The 22684-nt window shown below is 53.7% G+C and overlaps 2 protein-coding genes across 6 annotated transcripts; both read left to right on the top strand.

The window, feature by feature from the left end:
* The first annotated feature begins 1002 nt into the window (after window positions 1-1002).
* On the top strand, window positions 1003-12760 carry GPR157 (G protein-coupled receptor 157). 4 transcript variants are annotated; one of them, XM_053963037.1, is made up of 6 exons: window positions 1003-1612; window positions 6177-6302; window positions 6747-6960; window positions 8329-8523; window positions 8959-9263; window positions 10998-12760. In XM_053963037.1, exons 1-5 carry the CDS (start codon window positions 1236-1238, stop codon window positions 9226-9228), a joined length of 1182 nt encoding a protein of 393 aa, XP_053819012.1. In that variant the 5' UTR covers window positions 1003-1235; the 3' UTR covers window positions 9229-9263; window positions 10998-12760. The 4 variants fall into 4 exon arrangements, with proteins under 4 accessions (XP_053819012.1, XP_053819014.1, XP_053819013.1 ...); XM_053963039.1 differs by lacking the exon at window positions 10998-12760 and adding an exon at window positions 10850-10940; XM_053963038.1 differs by lacking the exon at window positions 10998-12760 and adding an exon at window positions 10702-10722.
* A 153-nt stretch (window positions 12761-12913) lies between these two features.
* Window positions 12914-22597, top strand: LOC128798995 (solute carrier family 2, facilitated glucose transporter member 5-like). Of its 2 annotated transcripts, XM_053963035.1 has the most exons (13): window positions 12914-13596; window positions 14092-14221; window positions 15795-15893; window positions 16260-16420; window positions 16902-17026; window positions 18798-18950; window positions 19036-19161; window positions 19442-19629; window positions 19994-20104; window positions 20382-20483; window positions 20863-20938; window positions 21200-21327; window positions 21949-22597. In XM_053963035.1, the coding sequence occupies exons 2-13, from the start codon at window positions 14165-14167 to the stop codon at window positions 22174-22176; spliced, it is 1554 nt and encodes a 517-aa protein (XP_053819010.1). In that variant the 5' UTR covers window positions 12914-13596; window positions 14092-14164; the 3' UTR covers window positions 22177-22597. The 2 variants fall into 2 exon arrangements, with proteins under 2 accessions (XP_053819010.1, XP_053819011.1); XM_053963036.1 differs by lacking the exon at window positions 14092-14221.
* The last annotated feature ends 87 nt before the right edge of the window (window positions 22598-22684 follow it).

The following is a 22684-nucleotide window of genomic DNA, read 5'->3' as shown; positions in this document are numbered from 1 at the left end:
AAGGAGACAGCAGCAGCCCAGGGGTTTGTTCCTGTCTCGCTCCCTGCTGCCGCGCTGCTCCCGCCGGCCAGGGCGGCTTTTTTGATTGAAAGGAAAAAAAGGGGAAAAGGATTTTCCGGGCTGCGGGGCCGCGGTGGGTGCGCTCCGAGCGCCCCGGCGGGAGCGGCTCCCGGTCCCGGTCTTTGTCCCGGTCCTGGTCCCGGTCCCGGTGGGGATTCCCTCGGCAGCGAGGGGGCCGGGCCGGCCTCACATGACGGCGGGGGCGGGCCGGGCCCCGCCGCTCCCGGGGCTCTCCTGCGGCTGCTGCGCTGCCTTCCCGGCCGGTGCCGGGCTCCGGCCACTGCGGACAGAGCGCTCCGGCCACTGCGGACAGAGCGCTCCGGCCACTGCGGACAGAGCGCTCCGGCCACTGCGGACAGAGCGCTCCGGCCACTGCGGACAGAGCGCGCCCGTCCCGCGGGGCTGCATCGCTCTGTCCCCTCGCTTCTCTCCGCTGTCCCCCCGCTCCATCCCGCTGTCCCCCCGCTGTCCCCCCGCTCCATCCCGCTGTCCCCCCGCTGTCCCCCCGCTCCATCCCGCTGTCCCCCCGCTGTCCCCCCGCTCCATCCCCGCTGTCCCCCTGCTGTCCCCCACTCCATCCCGCTGTCCCCCCGCTGTCCCCCCGCTCCATCCCGCTGTCCCCCTGCTGTCCCCCTGCTGTCCCCCCGCTGTCCCCGCTGTCCCCGCTGTCCCCCCGCTGTCCCCCCGCTGTCCCCCCGCTGTCCCCCCGCTCCATCCCGCTGTCCCCCCGCTGTCCCCCTGCTGTCCCCCCGCTGTCCCCCCGCTGTCCCCCGCTCCATCCTGCTGTCTCCCCGCTGTCCCCCCGCTCCATCCTACTGTCTCCCCGCTGTCCCCCCGCTCCATCCTACTGTCTCCCCGCTGTCTCCCCCCTGTCCCCCCGCTGTCCCCCCGCTGTCCCCCCGCTGTCCCCGCTGTCCCCCCGCTCCATCCCGCTGTCCCCGCTGTCCCCCCGCTGTCCCCCCGCTGTCCCCGCTGTCCCCCCGCTGTCCCCCCGCTGTCCCCCCGCTGTCCCCCCGCTGTCCCCCCGCTGTCCCCCCGCTGTTCCCCCGCTGTCCCCCTGCTGTCCCCCCGCTGTCCCCCCGCTCCATCCCGCTGTCCCCCCGCTGTCCCCCGCTGTCCCCCCGCTCCATCCCGCTGTCCCCCCGCTGTCCCCGCTGTCCCCTGTCCCCCGGGCCATGCCCGCCCCGCTGCCCCCCACGCGGCTGTTGGCCGCGGAGCGCGGGGCCGTGCTGCTGTCGTGCGCGCTGTCCTGCGCGGGCTCCGCGCTGCTGCTCTGCACCCACGCGCAGTGGCCGGAGCTGCGGACGCGGCCGCGGCAGCTGCTGCTCCACCTGTCCCTGGCCGACCTGCTCTCGGCCCTCTCCTACTTCTACGGGGTGCTGCGGGACTTCGAGCGCACCTCGTGGGACTGCGTCCTGCAGGGCGCCCTGTCCACCTTCGCCAACACCAGCTCCTTCTTCTGGACCATGGCCATCGCCCTCTACCTGTACCTGACCATCGTCAGGGGCTCGCCCACGGGCACGGGCTTGCTCTGGGGCTTCCACGCCGTGAGGTGGGTGCTGTGTGCTGGGACCCCCAGGCACCCCCACCCTGCTCTGTGACGGAGCCTCGGGCGTCGCTTGAGTCTCTGCGCTTGCCTTCTCCTCTTCTTCCCCTCGGGCTCCTCTTGAACAGGGGTTCTGCTGTCTTTTAACTAACCGACCCTGCTTGTTCCCCCTTTCCCTTCCCAAGTGAAGAGTTGGAGACGTGGAAAAGTTGAAGTTTTTTTTGTTCAAGGTCACTTAGAAAAATCTCTGGCAAGTTCTAATGGCTGAAAATCCTGGCTTCTGCTTTCCCCGCAGTCTGCTCTGATGTTCTAGAAATAACAAAACAAACCTTGTGTCTGTGATACCTGCCTGCTGCTGCCCAAGCTTCCGTGTTTGGGATCTGTTTCCACAGGTCCCCAACTTCCCTGTCAGCCTGGTCTGTGGATCCTTCCCCTCTGCCCAGGCAGGTTGCTGTAATTCCATACTCACAGGAAAATGTTGCCCACAAGTGATGAAACTGCTAGAGCAGCACTCTGGAGGTTGTTGTGGCATGTTTGATTGTAAGCAAGACAAACCAGTCCACAGTGTAGCTTTATGTCTCAGTTTCTGCTATTTAGGGCACTGATTTTCCACATCATGTTCAGTAAAAGCTTTCATTATGCAATTGGAGCTTGTGGAATCATGTGCTACGTCCACGCCGAGCAAAGCAGTGATCCTTTAGTCCCCCGTGTTGCCAAGCTTTTGCAATAAATTATAAGAGGAGCGATCTGGTTTAAGAGGGGGGAAAAAAAGCCCTCAGGACAAGTAGAGGATTTTCTTTGGTTTCTTAGTCAAATATTTGACACCTTTTTGATTGGCAGATGATTGCAGTAGAGCTGAGTCCAGGTGAGGATGGACCAGAGGGACTTGGAGTGTCTTTGAACTTCAGCTCCTGCCCTGCTGGAATTGCTGCGTGGCAGCAGTGTGAGGAGCTGAGGGGGCTGCACGTGGCCCTGGGCACGCCAGGGTGGTGCTGAAGCTGGGACAAGAGGCACTGGAGGAGCATTTCTGTTATTCCATCTCCAGTAAACGGAGAGTTGCACTCTGAGAGCTGTGCTGAGGACAGGGTGCTGGTAAAGAGCCACGTGTTGCTTAATGGATATAAAATCCAAGTCTGACTCCTTCCTGGGCATTCTGGCTCCATCAGGCACATCAAAGAGCTCAGGCAAATCTGGCCCAGTTGTAATTTTCCCGCCTGCTAATTGCTTGTGTGGCTTTTGTCTGTGCTTCAGTTTCTCCATCTGGATTAATGCTCCTCAGCCTTGTCAGATACCAAGTGTGGAGTGAAACAGAGCCACTGAAACTGTGCTGGCTGCAATCTGTGCACTCCCTAAAAACTGTAAAAGTCCTGGGAGAGAGATTGCTCTGACCCCTGACACGGAGGGAGAGGTGCTCAGACTGAGCTGCTTCTGGGTGAATTTGTTCTGTTTATTTTTGGTTCTTTACAATAAAAATGAAATGCCATCTTCAGTCATTGCTATTGATCAGCACCATCTGCTCTATTTAAAGGCTGTTGAGCACCTGTGATCAGGTTCTGCTTTGTAAATGCCTCCTGTTCTGTGCAGAGCCAGTGTTCAAAGCTGCCTCTGATTTATGATGTGTCTGAAAAGCCAGAGACAACAAGTCAGGACGTGTTCTCTGCCCATCCCCTCGTGACACATCATCCTGCTTTCCTTCCCTGCACTTTTGTAGTTACCTGAGAAATGAAATTCTGGGCATAATGCTTGGAGATGGAGCTGACTAAATATATGTTGGAAGTCAGAGCCTGGAATTTTCCTGAGGGAAATGAGGATGTCACAGTGGATCAGACCCGTCGGACAGGTTTGTGCCACAGGGGTGCCTGTGGTAACACATCCACCAATTCTAGGCTGGAGAGCTGCAGCCTCTGCTTTGGTTTTAAACCTGTTGAGCTCGGATGAGCTTTGAAAACAAGCCCACAGCCAGCTTTGGAAACACTTACGTAGCTGCAAAATGTGAGTTCTGGCATCCAGCGTGCAAAGGGCCAGGCTGCCTCACTGCTTCTGAATTTCCAAGTGTCAGGTGTCATCTGGTTGGAAAACATCACCTTTGTTGTGAGAGAAGTTGATCCAAACTCGGGGTGAGGAATGGACCAGACAGAGCCCACCTTGGGATTGTTTCCTGCTTGGCTTTTGATACCAATTGCTGACAACATTTGAAGGGTTTCCATTTCATGATCAGGCTGTGCAGATCATTATAACCATAAATATACTTACTTTTAAAAAATCTATAACATATGCATGCTTATATACTAAAATATATGTTTTTTATATATATATACACACATTTATAACCATGCATATCTGTTCATGTCCATGGAGTGCCTGGGGTCCTCTCATGCACTACTGCACTGCTCATCTCACTCCTTCATGGGCTGCCTCCTGCAGGATTGAATTTGGGCAGATTTGGAGTTCTGGTTACAATGTGTGCTCAGAGCTCCTTCCTGGACCTGCCTGGGATATCCAGGAGCCTGATTTTTCCCTCCTTACAGAGTAAAAATTCCTGTCCCCAGAAGGAACTGCCTGCAGGATGGCTCCTTGTCTAACCTGTGCAGGCAGGTGACAGCAAAGCACCTGCCTGTGAGAGCCTCCGGGGGGGAAAAGCTGTGCAGCATAAATCAAAATGTGGTTATTGGGCAATCTGACCCCAGAAAACCAGGGCAAGTCGAGCTGAACACTGCTGGAGCTGAAGGGTGCTCACCTCGCCTTGTTTTGGTGTGGCTGTGCAAAGATCTGCTGGGTGGGATGATTTTTTTATTCCTAGATCACCAGGAGCTGTATTGGAGGAGTAAGTACTGCTGTGTCTGTGTTACAGGGTGGATTTCCAGCCTTTTTGCAGGAAGGAGGAGTCATCTTCCCTTCTCTCCCACAGTTTGCATCCAGGTGTGCTGTGGAGAGGCCCAGCCTACCAAATTGCTCCTTGGGGCTCAGAGGAATATTGCTGCTTCTCTGTTATCTTGGATCCTTTTGATTCCAGTCCTTACACACACCTTGGGTGATGATCTGTCCTGATTCTTCAGTTCCTCCACTCTCCTGGTTCACTAAAAGCATTGACATTTGGCAGCCCTCCTGAATCTCTCACTTTGGAGCTCTGAAGAGCAACTGAATCACCAGTCTCAGTTCTCCTTTCCAGCCTGCTGAAATGGAGCTGAACTTCACAGAAATGTCTGGTTCCTTCCTGGGTCCTCTCTAATTTCACTTTGTTGGTAATCCTTTTGCCTGGTGTTAGTGGTAAATATCCATCTGATCCCAGAAGGCTGTTCCAGTGAAGATTAATTCCTGTTAATGCAGCAGTTTTATTCTTCCTTTCACCAGTTATCTCCTGAAGGTTTTTAAGTCCCTTTCTCAGGGGTGAGTTCTTTCCCCCTGTGGCCTCTCTGTGCCTGTACTTACACTGTCCTGTCTGACATCCACACACCATAATTTGACCTGGTTTTATCGTCATTCTTTTGCAGTTTCAGCTCACTGATGAGATCATTATTTAGGCAAATTAGTTTCTTAATCCAGTTCCTTTTTCTTGCTGCCTTCATGCCTTTACATGGTTTCTTTAAGGAAGTGCCATTTCTCTTGAATTCTCTACCTTAGTGCTCAGTTCTTGCAGGAGTGCTGAGAATGGAATGTCTTTGCATTTGCAGTTGTTTTCTGAGAAATCACCCGTTTTACCAAAAGGACTCCTGAATTGTGTGGAAACTTTCATGGTGGTGGTGACGTTTGGGATGTTTTTAGAAGTCTGCTCTGATAACAGAGTGGGGAGGGCTTCCTGCAGCACAACTGTCCTTAAATAACAGCACTGGCTTGGAATAGCACTGCCTGTTCTGAGCTGAACCCTGAGACAAAATGTTCTAAACGGGCTGGAGAGTTGACCCTAAATTTTTCTACAGCCTTATATTTATATTTGTTTATTTTGTGAGTAGGTGAATCCAGACATTATTTAAGAGTAGGAAATGGGGCATTTTTGAAATCTAATATCATGGGATTATCTCTGGTTCTACAGTTGGGCTGTGGAGTTTCAGATAATCTGGTCAAGGCAACTGCTGTTTGCCCACCTGGTCTGGTGCCTGATTTTTGGGGGCAAGATCCTTTCCATGCTCCCTGCAGCTGCTCCAGGCTGTCAGTGGAAGGCTGTACGAGAGCAAGGCAGTCGTGGATTTGTTTCTGTGCACCTGGGGCGAGCAGGAGGGTTGTGCTGGAAGCCCAGCCCGAGCCCCTGCCCCTCTCTGCGGGGCGGCCGTGGGGAGGGCAGGTGACACCCTCAGCTGCAGGCAGGGCACTCTTGGGGTGGAATTTTTGTTTGGGCTGGTGGGATTTCTCTGTTCTTCCTCATGGTTTCTTGTGGGCAGCCCAAGCTGCTGAGTGACTTCATTCAAGTGTGTCATCACAGTTATTTTTCTTCTAAAGGCTTCCCTGTATTTGCCTCTGCCATCAAGTGAGAAGCCAAAGTCACAGGTCCAAGTTATGTGGATGTGGCTCCTCTTTGCTTTCTTAGCTTTTTGCTGTTACTACCAGTACTTTTCCCTGGCTCTTTGTCCTTCAGAAACCATATTGTTGCTCCCAAAATACTGACTACATCTCCACTTAGAAGCAAAGCAAACAAACAAACCAGTGGCAGAATGAAGCTGTGGATTGCTTTGTGTGCAGAGTTTCACTTTGGAATCAGAAGGTGGGACTTGGCTGCTTGTGCTCCGAAAGCTCGGGATCAGCTGGCTGGGTCCTGCAGGAAAATCACATTTTACAATGCCCTGGCCTTGGCAAATCCTCCACCTCCCTGTGTCCAGGAGGGAGTGGAGAAGGGCAGGAGGTGGGATGGTCCTGCTGCCCTGGCTGCACCCTGAGCGTGCAGCACATCCCTGCACCTCTGCCCTCAGGGCTGGGCTCACACTCCCACCCTGGGTCCCAGGAGGTGGATTTGCAGTCCTGGATCATTCACTGCCCAGAGCCTGCTGGCCACTTGCCCTCACCTGGTGCAGCAGTGCTGCTGGTCTGGGATAAGTGCTGGAATCCTGCCTGGGGGAGAATCCCTGGGTCTGCCACCCATTTCCTGAGGTGTGGGGGGCTCAGCTGAGGGTGTTCCTGGCTTAACCCCATTCTCTGTGTCCCCCCTCAGCTGGGGTGTCCCCCTGGCCATCACGGTGGCCGCTGTGGCTCTGAAGAAGATCGGCTACGACGCCTCCAATGTTTCTGTGGGCTGGTGCTGGGTCAACCTGGATGCTGAGGATCGGCTGCTGTGGATGCTGCTGACAGGGAAGGTCTGGGAGATCCTGGCCTATGTCACCCTGCCAGTGCTCTACATCCTCATCAAGAAGCACATTAACAGAGCAGTGAGTATTTTGCTGGGTGATTCCACCCCCCCACGCTCTGCATTTCTTGCTCCTTGTTCAGGCAGGAGGTGCTTTGTGACACTGAAATGTCCCTGGGAGAAGCAGTGCCCTGATCCAGCAGCACCGTCACACAGTGACTGAGCACAAGCAGGATGCAAAAGCTCTTTGAAAACGAGCAGGGGTTGTGGGATGTTCATGAGAGAACTGCTACAGTAAGAATTGAAACAGAATGTGAAGGACAAATTCAGCTTTAATCAGATTTCTGCAGTTCCACTTGTACCAAGATTGGAATTCTCAAGCCTCAGTCCTTTTAGTGTCTCCAGTGATAGTTTGTGTTTGTGAATGTCATTTTGTACTGGCAGCTCAAAGCTCCATTTGGGAGTCCAGGCACTGGATGGCTCTGGGCACCATACAGGAGACTCCCTGTCCTAGCAGGGGTTGGAATTCAGAGCTTCAGTTGCTGCTGTTCCGTGTGAACTCACAGAATCCAGACATCTAGGACAGCATTTGCACAACAGACAAATCCAGATGAGAGTGGCAGAAGGAGCTGCACCCAGAGATTCCTTTTCTCTCTGAGCTGGGTTAGGGAAAAAAAGCCCCACGTGTGGGTAGACGTCCTTCTGGAAATTTCTGCCTCTGCTTGTGGTGCAGCTGTGGTGCTGGTGGGGATGAGCACAGCCCTGGTTAGGGCAGGATCCTGCAGATGATTTGGAAGAATCAGGCGATTTTCAGCAGCCCTGAGTGTCCAGGGAAGGGAAGGGAAGGGAAGGGAAGGGAAGGGAAGGGAAGGGAAGGGAAGGGAAGGGAAGGGAAGGGAAGGGAAGGGAAGGGAAGGGAAGGGAAGGGAAGGGAAGGGAAGGGAAGGGAAGGGAAGGGAAGGGGAGGGAAGGGGAGGGGAGGGGAGGGGAGGGGAGGGAAGGGGAGGGGAGGGAGGGAAGGGGAGGGAAGCAGAGCTGGGGAGGGTTTGCTGGTGCCTGTCAGCATCACCTGGCGTGCAGCAGGCAGGACACGATGTCCCAGCCCGGGCAGAGAGAGCAGCGTGACCTCCTGGAAACCTGAGCCGGGCTCCTGCCTCTGCCAGGGAATGCTGGGCACGCTGCTGTCCCTCCCCACTGCTGGGGGCACTGCTGGGGGCACTGCTGGGGGCAGCTGGCCCCGTTGTCCCCTCGGCTTTAGGGCAGCACAGGGAGCAGTGCCGCTGCTTGCCTTCAGCAGGAATGTTGGCGTTCCCAAAGGCAGAGTGTGGCTGCTGCTCTTCACTCCCCTCCTGAGGGACTCCTTTGCTCTGGGAAGGAGCCCTGGAGCTGTCCCATGTCTGCGGGCTCCTGCTCAGGCCCCCGTGCCCGTCCCTGTCCCCCCCTCCTGCAGCACGCCGCGCTCTCCGAGTATCGCCCCATCCTGCCCGGAGCCCCTGCCCTGCAGCCCCGCGCCAGCGTGGCAGACAAGAAGCTGATCCTCATCCCCGTCATCTTCATCTTCCTCCGCATCTGGAGCACGGTGCGCTTCGTCCTGACCCTCTGCGGCTCCCCCGCCGTGCAGAACTCCGTCCTGGTTGTCCTGCACGTGAGTGTTTGCCGGGAGCTGCATCCCGGGGGCCGCCTGGGCCGGGCAGGTCCGATTTGGTGCTCCCAGTACCTTTTCCTGGTGGGACGGAGCATTGCAAGAGCGCCTGCTGCCCTCAGGTGCTGCCTGGGCAGCAGCAGCGCTGCAGCAGAGACAGAAATGCAGCAGGAGCTGTTGCAGCAGCATCTAGCGGCTGCAGAGGAAAGCTGCACTGGCAGGGAAGGACGGGGTGACACCAAACACTGCGGGAATGTTGGGTGTCCGTCCCGCAGCAGGGGTCAGCCTGCGCCTGCCCTGCACACAGCAGCCCCCCGGTCTGCTTTTGGGTGCTTCTTGGGGAAAAAAACCAGCTCATTTTTCTCTGACCCGGTGCTTGCTGTTCTCTGGGCGTGCCTGTGGGAGCAGCCCTGGGTGAATCCTTTCCTGCCCTTGCAGGGAATTGGGAACACGTTCCAAGGAGGAGCCAACTGCATCATGTTCGTGCTGTGCACGCGGGTGGTGCGGGCCCGGCTGCTGGCCCTGCTCTGCTGTGGCCACTGTGGCGAGCTGGCCTGGGCTGGCCAGGGATCCCCCAGCTCCTGGCAGCGCCCGCAGCCCCACGGGGACAGGGACAGGGACAAGGACAAGGACAAGGACAAGGACAAGGACAAGGACAAGGACGTGCCTGGCCCCGGGCAGACGAAGCCGCTGCTCCCCAGCACCTGAGCTGGCCCTGGCTGCTGCTGATTCCTTCTCTCATGGTAAAATTCCAGAGTGAGCCTTTCCTCCTGTCTGTGCCCCTGCCTGTGCACCCATGGGAGGGCTGGGGGCAGGGACAGGGGGCAGGGACAGGGAGCAGTCACAGGGGACAGGGACAGGGAGCAGGGACAGGGAGCAGTCACAGGGGACAGGGACAAGGGGGCAGTCACAGGGGACAGGGACAGGGAGCAGTCACAGGGGACAGGGACAAGGGGGCAGTCACAGGGGACAGGGACAGGGAGCAGTCACAGGGGACAGGGGACAGGGACAGGGAGCAGTCACAGGGGACAGGGGACAGGGACAGGGAGCAGGGACAGGGAGCAGTCACAGGGGACAGGGGACAGGGACAGGGAGCAGTCACAGGGGACAGGGACAAGGGGGCAGTCACAGGGGACACGGACAGGGGGCACGGACAAGGGAGCAGGGACAGGGAGCAGTCACAGGGGACAGGGACAAGGGGGCAGTCACAGGGAGCAGTCACAGGGGGGTTCTGCTGCTGCTCTGGGGTTCCCTGTCTGACTCTGCAGCCCCATCACGCTCCCACGCCGTTTACAGAAGTGCCTGTGAAAGGAGGAACTGGGCTGCAGGGCTGTCTGGCCCACAGGAGCAGGCACCAGGCAGAGCTGAGGAGGAACTGGTGGCTCTTTTTAGTGTGAAGTGCCACGTGCACACACATTTTGTCAGCACTGCACAGATCAGATGTTTGGTGCCCCAAGTTCTCCCCACAAGGCGATGCCTCTGTGGGCAGAGGTGACGCCAGTTCTTTCCTGAAGCCTTGGCATTCACTTTATAATTATATTAGTATATTTAAACCCTAATGTGCCCAGGCTGTGTAAACACTCGTGAGCCCATTTCATGGGGCTGCAGAATGGCTCTGCTCTTCAGCCTCCCTGGAGCCTTTGAAAGGAAGATGGAAGCATCTTATCTGTGCCATAGATGACTTCAAGAGTTGTTTTTGCTCCTTTCAAAAGGCTTTTAGAAACTTCTGAAAGCTAAATAGCAACCTTGATAGCTCAACCTCTTGTGAGTCCCACAAGGCTTGGAAAGAGGAGATGTGTTAAACTTCTTGCAGAAAGGGTAGAAATGTTTAAATTTTATGAGACTTAGCATCGTGCTGTGTTCAGGTGTTTTTGGAGCCAGCCCTGAAGAGAGAAAGTAGAATTGTCACCAACTTGGCTTAAGGGAAGACAAAACAGCCGAAAAAACAACACCAAAAAAAAAAAAAAAAAAAAAAAAAAAAAAAAAAAAAAAAAAAATCAAAACAGATTCCATGTCCTCAGTTTGCCTTTTTCCATTACAGAAATGGAAAGAGCTTTGAGAAATGCTTTTGGAGGAATGGGCCAGGGTTGCATTTCCAGCTCCAGGGCTGTGACTGTCACACTGCACGCAGCTACAGGGTGGTGGCACAGCCCCACAGTGTGACTGTCACTGTTCCTGCAGGTGCAGGGTGGTGGCACAGCCCTGCAGTGACTGTCACTGTTCCTGCAGGTGCAGGGTGGTGGCACAGCCCCGCAGTGTGACTGTCACTGTTCCTGCAGGTGCAGGCTGGTGGCACAGCCCCACAGTGTGACTGTCACTGTTCCTGCAGGTGCAGGGTGGTGGCACAGCCCCACAGTGTGACTGTCACTGTTCCTGCAGGTGCAGGGTGGTGGCACAGCCCCACAGTGTGACTGTCACTGTTCCTGCAGGTGCAGGGTGGTGGCACAGCCCTGCAGTGACTGTCACTGTTCCTGCAGGTGCAGGGTGGTGGCACAGCCCCACAGAGGGAGCTGCAGCCCGGGGAAAGCGGCGCTGGAGAGGCTGAGCCCTGGACAGGTCCCGTTCCTCACTCACCCCGCAGCCTCTGCTCCTCAGCCGTGTCAGGATCCTCTGGAACAGACTGCACTCCAGTTTATCTCCGCTCCTTCCCTCTGCCTCTGCTGGGAATCTGAACATTATTTGGGGTCTCTCTTTTCTGCCTGCCGAGGCCAGTGCGTGGTGAGTTCTGAGCTGAACAAACCCCGGGGCCAGGAGAGCTCCAGGAGCTGCTGGAAGGACTGGCCTGGGCATGGCTTTCACTCGTGGTGTGGGAGCCCTCCCGGGGGCTCCAGCCTGGCTCTGTTCTTCACTTGAACAGGGACAAAATAATATTTATTTTGTGGTGCTGATGGATGGTGCCTCTGGATGTTTACCCCTCCGTGGTGTTTAGGGGCTGTCACCACTGGGGTTTGTGGTGCAGAGTGGGGTTCTCCTGAGGGAATCAGAGCCCTGCAGGCTCCCTCGGTGCTCAGGGATGTGGGGATGTGCCCCAGGCTCCAGCAGGGACAGCCCCTGCCAGCAGCAGGACAGTGCCTGGCTCAGAGCTCCCGGGCTTTGTCTGTGCCTTGGGCCTGCTGGGTCAGACTGGGGAGGGCTGGGGCTTTGTGTGCCATTTGGAGATAACGTTTTACCTCATTCACAGCTCCTCACTTGCTTTTTTAAAGTATTTTCTCCAACTTTTACAAAATAAAGCTCAGTTTCTTTACCAGGACATGCCCAGCATTGCATTTGTGCAGCACAAACAGGATCTCATCTGGCTCTTGGTCCCAGAGCCCCAGCTCTGCTGCTGTTCCCTGCAGAGTCCTTCCTACTGCTGGGGATCAGACTCAAATCTCCCTCTCCATGTCTGATTGGAAGCCATTTGGAAGCTGATAAATCAGGGTCTGTGTACAGCTTATTTTCAGGCAGACCATTAATTTCTGAAATCCTTGTCTCACCTAAAGTCCCGTTGTCGCTCCGGGGCCCAGAACACTGAATTAGCTTTGCCTGAACATGCAATTCCTTCCCAAAATGCAGGTGAGAAGGTGTCACTTGTGGATATATTCTGAGGGATGTCTCCTCAGGGTGGGCACCCTGCAGCAGGGCTGGCTGCCAGCTCCTGCTCAAACTTCACATTTTAGAGCTCACCACTGACATTCTCCAGCACATTTACTGTCCTGCAAACTTAGTTTGCCCTATTAATCATTTTTTCCCCCCAAAGATATCAGGGTATGATAGGATCCAGCCTTGAGCACAGATCATTAGGCTGAGGGTGGATAAATCCCTGCACACGTTCCCTGCAGGGGAACTCTTGCCATGAGCTGGGTGAGGGCAGGGGGGACACGGAGCAGACTGGAAGTCTCCAGGCACACATGCTCTGGGGTGAAGATGTAAAACTTGGGATGTGCTGCAGCTGAAATGGAAAACGTGCTTGTAAAATGCCTGTAAAATCAGCTCTTTGCTCGTTCCTGGCTCTGTCCTTTGCCAAGTCCAACAGCATCCCAGCTGCTGAAGATGTCACACCCCTGCAATTGCTTTGAAAATCCAAGCAGTTGATTTACCATCCTGTCTCCCTTCACCAACCTCTTCCAAGATCATCCCGGTGCCAATTACAACCACAGAGATGTTGTTGCCACGCTCCTGCTGTGTTTGGAAAGTATTCCAACTGTTCTGCTGCCATAAGCAAATATCTACTCTGATGAAGGGGTTTTGATGGCAAACATGTGTGTTCTCTTTGATTCCTGCATGTTTCAAGACTATTTCTTCAAGTTGAGGAACAGAGTTTAAAGACCATGATAGAGAATTCTCCTTCCCTGTATTTGCTGAGTGTCAGAGCAGCTGTTATTCTGCCAAGAGCTGCCAGAGGGTGATACTGCTTTTAAAGGACTGGAATTCCATGATGGAAATTTGTCCTCTTTGCAGTTTCCCCAACTCTGGGGCAGAATTTTCCCTCTTGGCTTAAGATCTGTAAGGGTGAGGACAGCAGGAGCTGCTGAGTGAGCTGTGGGCTGTGACACAGGAGCGTGATCCCCACCAGGACACCTGGGAACAGTGCCTTCAGGCTGTTCACTGAAAAGAAATGCAATAAAAGAGAAAAGCCAAGGAGTCTGGGGACTGAATTCCTCCACACTGAGAGCAACAGGGCTCTGCTCTTCCTCCTGCTTCAGGGCATGCTGCTTCCACGTGGAGGAGGAGATGCTGCAGCCAGCCAGCAGACACGTGGAGAAGAGGTGTTGCTCAAGAGATGCCTTCATTCTCAACTGGCTGATAAAAATAGACAGACCAATAAAGAGCAGGTTTTGTTCTAGTTTATGTGGCTGCTGGGGCCGCCTATGAACTTTGCATTTCTCTGATAAACTCTGGAGTTGTAGTGGATGATTAACCAGGTCCTGGGCTCCTGGAGCAATCCCATAACAGAGGAGGTTAACAGAGAGCCAGCAGCACGTGGTGCATGGAGAGGGAAAGGAACTCAGGTGCTCTGGAAGAGACACGGCCACAGCTCTGGGAGGATGAGCTCTGAGGAGTGCTGGAGTGCCTGAGCCAGCTGGTCCCTGCAAGGTAGGACAAGGAGCAGCATTTTGGCCACTTTGTCTGCAGGGGGATTAAGGGGCTTCAGCTGCACTGCTGTGGCTCGGGGCAAACACCCTCTGTTGCCAGGGCTGCTGCCCGTGTTCCCTGATGCCAGCACAGCCCCCGGGCAGTGCCTCTGGCTGTGCCACCCCCCGTGCCCAGCAGCTGCAGCTCCATGGACTCTCCTTGTCCGTATGTCCAGATATCGGGGGGAAATTGGCTCATTTTACCAACTTTGGTGAAAGTCTGCCTCTTCCCCTTGGAGAGACGAGCCTCTCACTGGGCAGCACCTCTGTTTGAGACAGGATCTGGTAAAAGAACATCTGGCACTGGCAACAGAGTTGGAAGAAAATGAAATTGCAGCCGTGGGAGAGACAGGCAGAGGGAAGGGGATGATGGATCACAGTGCCTTACCCTGTCTGACAGAGCCTGTCACTGATTGGAAGGGTTTGGGAGAGTCACAGAAGGGGTTTTGCTGTGCAGGGCGTTTCCATGCCCCCCGTGGCTGCCGTGACTGGAAGAAGCTGTGCTCAGCATCTGTGATTCACACACCGGCATGGAGCTGAAAGGAGGGAAGCAGGACAGCTCCCAGGGCGGCCAAGGTGCCAAGGGGGTGAGTGTGCTGCCTGCTTCCAGCCTGAGTGTCCCACAGGGATACAGGATAAACCCTCCTGTGGGTACCTGTAAAGAGAGGAAAGACCCTGATCTTTTGGGCTGAGATGTTTCTATTCTTGAGCCCAGTCTGTCTGCAGTGTAGTGTTGCACCAAGTGATTGTCTGCAGCTCTCCCACCCCATAATTTCTGTGGCACTTTCCCCCTCTGTGGCACTTTCCCCTTCTGTGGGACTTTCCCCTTCTGTGGGACTTTCCCCTTCTGTGGGACTTTCCCCTTCTGTGTGTGTTTTCTTTCCCATTTTCCAATCAGTTTTAGGCTGCAGATGCTTCTGGGTGGGGCTGCCTTTCACAGCAGTGTTTGGGGAGTCTTGCACAACGCACTGCTGGGGAGTGCCAGAGGTTTTCTTGAAAGTGCTGGATGTCAATAATTAACACCAGTGGCTCTTTTGAGCTCCTGGGATTTGGTTAATGAGAGCAAGGCAGCTGCTTTTCTTCACCAGTGAGAGAATGTCAGCAGTCTCCTCCCAGAAAACAGACCTGGAAGCCCGAGCTTCCTTCCAATGCTTCGGCTGAGATAGACCCGAATTTCCATCTCCTGTAACACCTTAAACTCTGCAGATCCCTGGAGCTGAGCTGCCAGAGATTCTGAGGAATAGAAGGAAGCACCAGCAGCTATTTGGACAAATGTTCAATTAGGGAAATGACAGAGCCCTCTGAGTGCTGGGACGGAAACCCTCGCAGACATTAAGGCCATTAAGGCTGGTAATGGTGGCAGCAAACGAGATGAAAATGAAAAATGACTTTATTGATGTAGCGGCAGCGAGATGCATTAGTGAGCTATAAAACCCAGCCAAACAAAACCCCAACAACCCAGCTCTGTCAACACAGCCCGGGGGCTGAAGGGCAGCTAAACTGTTGGGGAAAGAGAGTGGTTTTGGTTGTTTGTGACGCTGGGGAAGATGTGCCCACAACGGGGTGTTGATCCCGCTCCAGATGGCAATTCCCCTCCTCAGTTCTGGTGCAAAGTGCAGCTCTTGTACCCCACAGCCAAGCACTCTGGGGGTTGCCTGGATAAGTCCTAATTGGCTTCAGTGGCAATCAGTTAGATCCATAAATAGCCCTATCCCAAAGTACAGAGGAAGAAAAAACAAACAGGAAAGAGATGTTGCCACTTGATGCAAAAATCACTTCTTTTTAAAGCTTTCCTGTGCCAATATCCTGTGTTATTCCACTGCCCAATTTGCACATTGAAAAGGAATAATTGCATACAACCTCTTTCCCTGCAGGGTGGTGTTTTAAGAATGGTAACTTGAGAAAAAAATTAATCATCCAAATGATTCATCAATACCAGCAGAGCAGAGTGAATTACTCTAATGACTGTGGGCATATCAAGCAGAACAAAATGAGTTGTAATGGAAACAACCCATTGGGCTTCTACATGCAGCAAAATGAAGGCAAAAACACACAAAGCAAGACTTTGTGTATTTCTTTGTTTTTACTGAATGGTATTAATGCCTAAGAGCCAGACCCACTTCCAAGGTGGTGTTCATGGTTTTTTCTCTCCCTCTGCAGAAAATGACACTTCCCCTGGCCCTGGTAGCTCTGATTTCTGCCTTTGGATCTTCCTTCCAGTACGGCTACAACGTGTCTGTGATCAACTCTCCTGCCCCGGTGAGTGGCCCCAGCCTGGAGGGGGTTAGAGCAGAGCGAGGCAGATGTAAGATTCTGGAAATTAAATGTACTTTGTGGGTGCTTGTGGGCACGGGCTTGTCCTCTCTCTGTGCCCGGGACAGACGAGCTCTGGATGCCAGGCACATCCTGAAGGGCAGGACAGCCTGTAGGAACACAGGCTTCTCCATCCTTCTCCACGCCAGGCTTCTCCATCCCTCTCTTGCATTCATTTCCCAGTTCACCCATTCAGTTTTTTTCTCAGGACAGTTGTTTTATGGCAGAGCTTTATGGCAGCTGTTGTTATCTAACCCTCAGAGCACGAGAACCGTTCTCACTGTGCCAAATCTGCTTTGTGTTTCCTGCCAGTACATGCAAGACTTTTACAACAGAACCTACCTGGACAGGACTGGAGTGCCCATGGACAGAGGCTTCCAGACGCTGCTCTGGTCTCTCACTGTGTCCATGTTCCCTCTGGGTGGCCTCTTTGGGTCACTCATGGTGTGGCCTATGGTCAACAACTGTGGTCGGTAAGCGAGAGCCCAGTCTGAGCTCCTGCCCTCACTCTGGGAGCAGAGAGCATTTATCTCATGTCACTGCACCTTGCCCAGCCCTTCAGCAGCCTGAAATTCCCCCACACACCTGAGCCTAAAGCAGGTGGGATGAGGGGGAGCTGCTGGGCTCAGCCACAAGAGTTGTCTCCCCAGTGTGAAGGGATTTATGGGGTTCTGGTATGGCCAAGGATGTGGGCTGGCCACTGAGCCAGTGGGGAAAGAAAGTCCTGGGGTCTCAGATCAGGCCCAGCTTCTGCTGCTCAGGTTTCCTGAGAAACTTCACTTCTTTCTGGAAGCCTTCATTGCCTGCAGGAAAAATGTGGCAATTTCCATTTCCTCCTTGAGCAGTGTTTGGCATGATGATTAATTTGAGTTTTGGACAGCATGGCACACAGGGGATCTTTCTGCAACTTAGAAATGCCCAGCTGAATCTACCTCTTCTCCTGTTACTTTGCAGAAAGGGCACTTTGCTGATAAATAACCTCTTTTCCATCACTGCTGCAATCCTTATGGGAACCTCAGAGCTGGCAAAAACCTTTGAAGTAATCATCCTTTCCCGGGTTGTCATGGGAATATTTGCTGGTAAGTGGATGGTAAAGGGAGAGCAATAAATATTTCTTTGGCTGTGTAAAGGTGTTTTTATTCTCCCAACAGAAGCTCTCACAGGTATCACACTTTGGGATCTGCATGAGGAGGCTGTGCTTTAGCCTGGTGCAGAAGTACTAAAGATCTTGGGGAGATAATGGCCCTGGGACTGGAATTTAAGCTGCAGGGAGGAGATGTGTGTCTGTAAATGCAGCAATAAACATCTGCTGGGCACTGCAGCTCCAAACCTGCTGAGGATAATCTGTTTTCCCAGACAACTTAAAGCAGATAGTCTACTTCTTTTCTTTTTCACATAACCAGAATAATCCATCAAAAGCATTGCCAGATCCAATAATCCAGCCCTGGAACTGACTGTTCTTCCTGCAGGAGAAAAGAAATGTTAAAAGGGAGAGCAAAGGGCTCAGAGCCACTGGATTTCCTGCAGAGGTAGATGGAAGCCAAGGATATCTGTGTGTTCCTGGTGTGAGTGGCTGCATTGGAGCTGCAGGAACAGAACAGAACCATGCTGGGTGCCCCGAGCACAGCCAGGTCTAGAAGGGTCCTAAGAGCATTTAGGCTCAATTAATTGGCTTTGGGCTGGTGAGACTGGCACACTCCATGGTTTGTTAATGAGCTGGGGTAGCTTGTAAAAACAAATTTCCTGCCTCACCAATTGTAATTGCTGCATGTACAGATCAAGTTGCTTTCCTGAGCCAGTTTCTTGTTCTTCATTTTTTTTTTAATCCAATGGTTTTACTTTGGCTTTTGACTCCCTTAAAGCTGGCAGCTGCTCTCAGCACTGGAGCTTGGAATAAATGCCAAGGGTCTTGTTAAATGTGATCCCTCTTTGCAGTTATTTATAACCAACAAGCAAGTCCAGCCTGGCTGCCCTGGCTTGTCCTTCTCAGGCTGGCCTGGCCTGAACTGTGCCTGGGGAGGATCCCAGTGAGTGGCACCCTCTGGCACTGCTGGCACTTGTTTCTGTGCCTTTTTGGCCTTTTAGCTTTCAAAAATCAGCCTGATCACCTTTGTAACACCCGGCTCCTGAAGCCTAGGGACTCTAGAAATGTCAGGTAAGAGTTCCCCGTGGTCATTTGATTCCAGGAGTTTGGGAGCTGCCAGGATTTCCAGCGTAAGCACAGGAGCTGGCAGCTCGCTGGGGTCACTGTGGGCAGCCCTAGAATGTTCCTAAAAATAACCCGTGTCCCTGGTGCCCTTATTGGAGCATAAATACCTATTCCAGCAAGCCACCTGCAAGACATCACAGAGCAGCAAAGCTCTGAGCACAGCCTTAGTGAGCAGGGAAGTTTTAAAAGCCAACACAAAGTCATTTCCTTCCACTTTCACACCAGCATGTTTGGATACTGATTTGTCTTCTTGTTTGAGAGGAAGCAAAAACTTCCTCTCTTATACTTGGAGTTTGTTTCCAAACCTGAAGCAGCACAGTTTTTCTTTGTGTGCCTTGTGCTGTTCCTGGCAGAGCCTGCTGGGAGAAAGCTGCATTCAGGAGGGTGAACCCTGAACACTCAAACCAAGACACCCCCAAATCAGCTGCTGGCTCTGTAGGCACGGCAGGCTAATCCTGTCAGACTCCAAAAGTGCTTTGCTGCCCAGCAGCTGATAACCCAGACACTCAGAGCAGGAGGGTCTGAGTGTGAAGTTTCTGTGCATCCTGTGGTTCATCAGGAATCTCTTCTGTTGCACGTGGGAGATCAGCAGCTTGCTGGAGGCTGAGCTGCATGTCTAACACTGTTCTTTTAACTTCTAGGTCTGGCTTCCAATGTGGTTCCTATGTTCCTTGGAGAAATGTCCCCCAAAAACCTGAGAGGAGCTATTGGGGTGGTCCCACAGCTCTTCATCACCATTGGCATCCTTGCAGCTCAGATCCTTGGTCTCAGCAGCATCCTTGGGAATGCTGAAGGTGAGGCTCTGGCTCAGGATCTCTCTGTGGGCTCCCCAGGGGAGGATTTCTCTCTCTCAGCTGACGTGCTGTGACCTTGCTGCAGGGTGGCCTGTGCTGCTGGGGCTCACTGGGATCCCGTCCCTGATCCAGCTCCTGACATTGCCCTTTTTCCCCGAGAGTCCCAGATACCTGCTCATCCAAAAGGGCAACGAAGAGCAGGCACGGAGAGGTACAGTCCCCTTCTCCCATGGGAGGGCAGGTGGGACAGGGTGGATCTGCTGAGGGACACTGCTGACAGCACGAGGCTGGGAAATTCTCCACTGATGTGCTGCTGGAGGGTGGGATTCTCGGGGCACTGCTCCTTTCCCTTTCACCTGGGGTGTGTGGATCCCCAGGTGCCCAGCACGGAGCCACGGCTGCCCAGGGTCACACGCTGCTCTGTCCTGCTCTGAAGCAGGACAGCTCTCTGTAGACCTGGGGCTCGTAGCTCCCTGTGCTCTCCCCACCAGCTCTGCAGAGGCTGAGGGGCTGGGAGGACGTGGATGATGAGATACAAGAGATGTACCAGGAGAACCGGTCCGAGAAGGAGGAAGGGCAGTTCTCTGTGCTCAGCCTGTTCACCTTCAGGGGCCTGAGGTGGCAGCTCATCTCCATCATCGTCATGATGGCAGGCCAGCAGCTCTCGGGGGTCAATGGGGTGAGTGGGGAAGGCTGGGGGGTACAAACAAGGGCTGGAACTTCAGAGGGGTGACGGGGGCAGTGCTGGCACAGGACACACACCTGGGAGTGCCCCTTCACCCAGCACATGTCACACGGGGGTGGGTCAGCCCTGGCCAGCACCCCATCCACGGACAAGGTGCAGGGTCAGCTGCCCTGTTAATGATCACTGGAGCGTTTTTAGAGCAAAGTGCTTGTGCCCAGATCCAAACCAGCGTCTCCAGAAATGGACAAATCCTGTCCTCGGGCTTCTGTGCACCAGTGCTGGGATTTAAAGCAGCCAAAAGGGGGATGCCCATGTTCTGCCTCGGGCCTGTATTAACACAGCTGTGGTTCTGCTGCAGGTCTTCTACTACGCAGACAGAATCTTCGAGTCAGCAGGGGTGCACAGCAGCAGCATCCAGTATGTCACCGTGTCAATAGGTGCCATCAACGTCGTCATGACTCTGCTGGCTGTGAGTCTGTGCTGGGGCTCTCTGAGCTCTCACTTCCCTGCTCTCCCCTCGCCCTGTTTAAATCAGGTTGTGCTCATGGAATCCCACAGTCACACAGAGTGGTTTGGGTTGGGAGGGACCTTAAAGATCATCTCACCCCAAAAACTTTCCACTGGAGCGTTATTGGCACACACTGGGAGATGTTTTCCACTACAGATGCCCTGTGGTGTCCCTTGGACAAAAACATCTGCAACAGCTGCTGAGCCCCTGGTGTCTCCCCCTCTCCTGTCTCTTCCAGGTTTTCATTGTGGAATCCCTGGGGAGGAGGATCCTTCTCCTGGCTGGCTTTGTGCTGTGCTCTGCCTCCTGTGCAATCTTAACTCTGGCCCTCAATCTCCAGGTACGCATGAATGGCTCAGCTGCTCCCTCCCATGATTTCTGGGCTTTCCAGGGAACAGGCCATTGGAAAATTTTGGGGATGCTTCTACACCCTGGGGAGGAGGGGACAGCATGGAAGTCTGTGTACTTGCATATCTGCCTCAAAGAAAGGCTGTGATCCTGCTTGCCTGGATGCTCCTCCCAGGATGTCACGGTCCCAGTTCCTGCTGCATCCCTTTGGCAGCAAGGGCCACACCCAGGCTGTGCTTTCTGTGTCTCATTATGGCTCTGAAGGGTCACGCTGCCTTTGAATGCCTTCAGATCTTCCTGTGAGCAGTGCCTTAGTGTGCTGGTGATGTTCAGACAGGAAGCACCCCTAACCTGTGACTCAATCCTCGCAGGCCACTGTCCCCTGGATGTCCTACCTCAGCATAGTCTGTGTCATTGCCTACATCATTGGACACGCCGTCGGACCCAGTAAGTGCCCACAGCCCAGGTGCTGTCTTCAGTGTCCAACCAAAACCTTTGTGGAGCTCACCCAGGGAGGCTGAATTTCATCTCTGTGTGGCCATGCCCTGTGCAAGTCATTTAATTGCCCCGTTTTTTCCTTTAAATTTAATCCGTGTTTGATTTACTGGTAGTTGAAACCGCTGTCTGCCACTGAAATGAGCAGCCTGATTAGGGATTCAGAGTGAGGGGATTGCCTTTGGGGTTTCCTCACCTGCAGCTGCCTTGCAGGTCCCATTCCTGCTGTGATGATCACGGAGATGTTCCTGCAGTCGTCCCGACCCGCGGCGTTCATGGTGGGGGGCTCTGTGCACTGGCTGAGCAACTTCACCGTGGGGCTGGTGTTCCTCTACATGGAGGTAAGAACCCACCCCGGGGCAAAACCTGGGCTGCACATCGGCCTCTTCACCCTGTGTTCTTACAGAGAGCCTTTGAGGAGTGTAAATGCACTTGTTGGTTCCCAAAACCTGTGTGAGGGATTGCGTCAAGGGCAAGAGAATGATGCTCCTCAGCATTTTCTCATCACACCTGGCTGTTGCACAGGCTTTAAAAGAAAGCAGTTTGATTGCCAGGTCTTATCCTGAGCTCAGGAACTTGGAGAAGATGGTAAATTCCCCATCTTCCACTGCAGGATGTGCCTCGAGGGGACAATTTTAGGTTCTGAAATGTGGGTGCCTGGTTAAACTGCCCCCAGCAGCAGTGACCCATAAACTGCTGCAGTCCCTGACTTTAACCTGAGTTTCGTTTGAGTTACAGAGCAGACCCTCACCCTCCTTTCCCAGTAAGTTTCCAGTAAACCTGTGGTGGTGGTTTGAGAAGACAGAATCTAAAACCACCCCAACTTTGAGTTGTTCAGGTTAAAACATGAGCACCTCACCGTGGCTGTTTCCACAGCCAGTGCCGGGTGCAGCAGGGCCAGAGCAGGTAACTCCCAGCTGGAATGTTGCCCTGACCCCTGCTCTCTCCTGTCACTGCCCTAGGCAGGGCTGGGGCCCTACAGCTTCCTCATCTTCTGTGCCATCTGCGTCGCCACCATGCTTTACATCTTCTTCATTGTTCCTGAGACCAAGAATAAAACCTTCATGGAAATCAACAGGATCATGGCCAAGAGGAACAAAGTGGAGGTTCAGGAAAGCAAAGAGCTTAAAGATTCCTACCCCCTGAGCAGGCAGGAAGAGAAGAAATCGCTCTCCAGCAGTGAGATGTGACCCAGCTGTGTTTGGCCTGACAGGATCTGTTCAGCAGGAAAACAAATACAGGGATTCCTCCTTTGATGCTGATCTGACAAGCACAGAACTCTTAAGGCTGGAAAAGACATTTAAGATCAAATCCAACTGCAAACCTAATGCTGCCAAGTCCTCCTCTTGTTCCAAGGAAAAGGAAATGTCCTCAGCCAGCCCAGTTCTGTGACCAAGTAGCCAATGGCACGAGCTGATGTGTGTCCCTGGTGTCCTGGTGGCACATCCCGGGGGAAAAGGCAGCCCTTGGGCTGGGTGTGGGGCAGTCGTGTGCAAGGAGTGCACTAAACTCCTCTGAGGAACTGTCACTTGTGTGTTTGAGGGTCCAGTAAGGGAAAATTAAATTCAATTTGGTATAGCAGTGTGCTGCCCTCTGTTTTGAAAAAAGCAGAATTGTTGAGCAGCTTGGCATGGATTTTGTGTAGTAGATGGAGAATCCTTTACATGATTTACTTTAACCTTAGAAAATCAGTTTATA

This window comes from Vidua chalybeata, chromosome 22 (genome assembly GCF_026979565.1).
Source record: "Vidua chalybeata isolate OUT-0048 chromosome 22, bVidCha1 merged haplotype, whole genome shotgun sequence".
NCBI classification, from domain to species: Eukaryota; Metazoa; Chordata; class Aves; order Passeriformes; family Viduidae; genus Vidua; species Vidua chalybeata.
The sequence above is the reverse complement of the archived record's forward strand: the minus strand, read 5'-3'. Positions and strand labels throughout refer to the sequence as shown.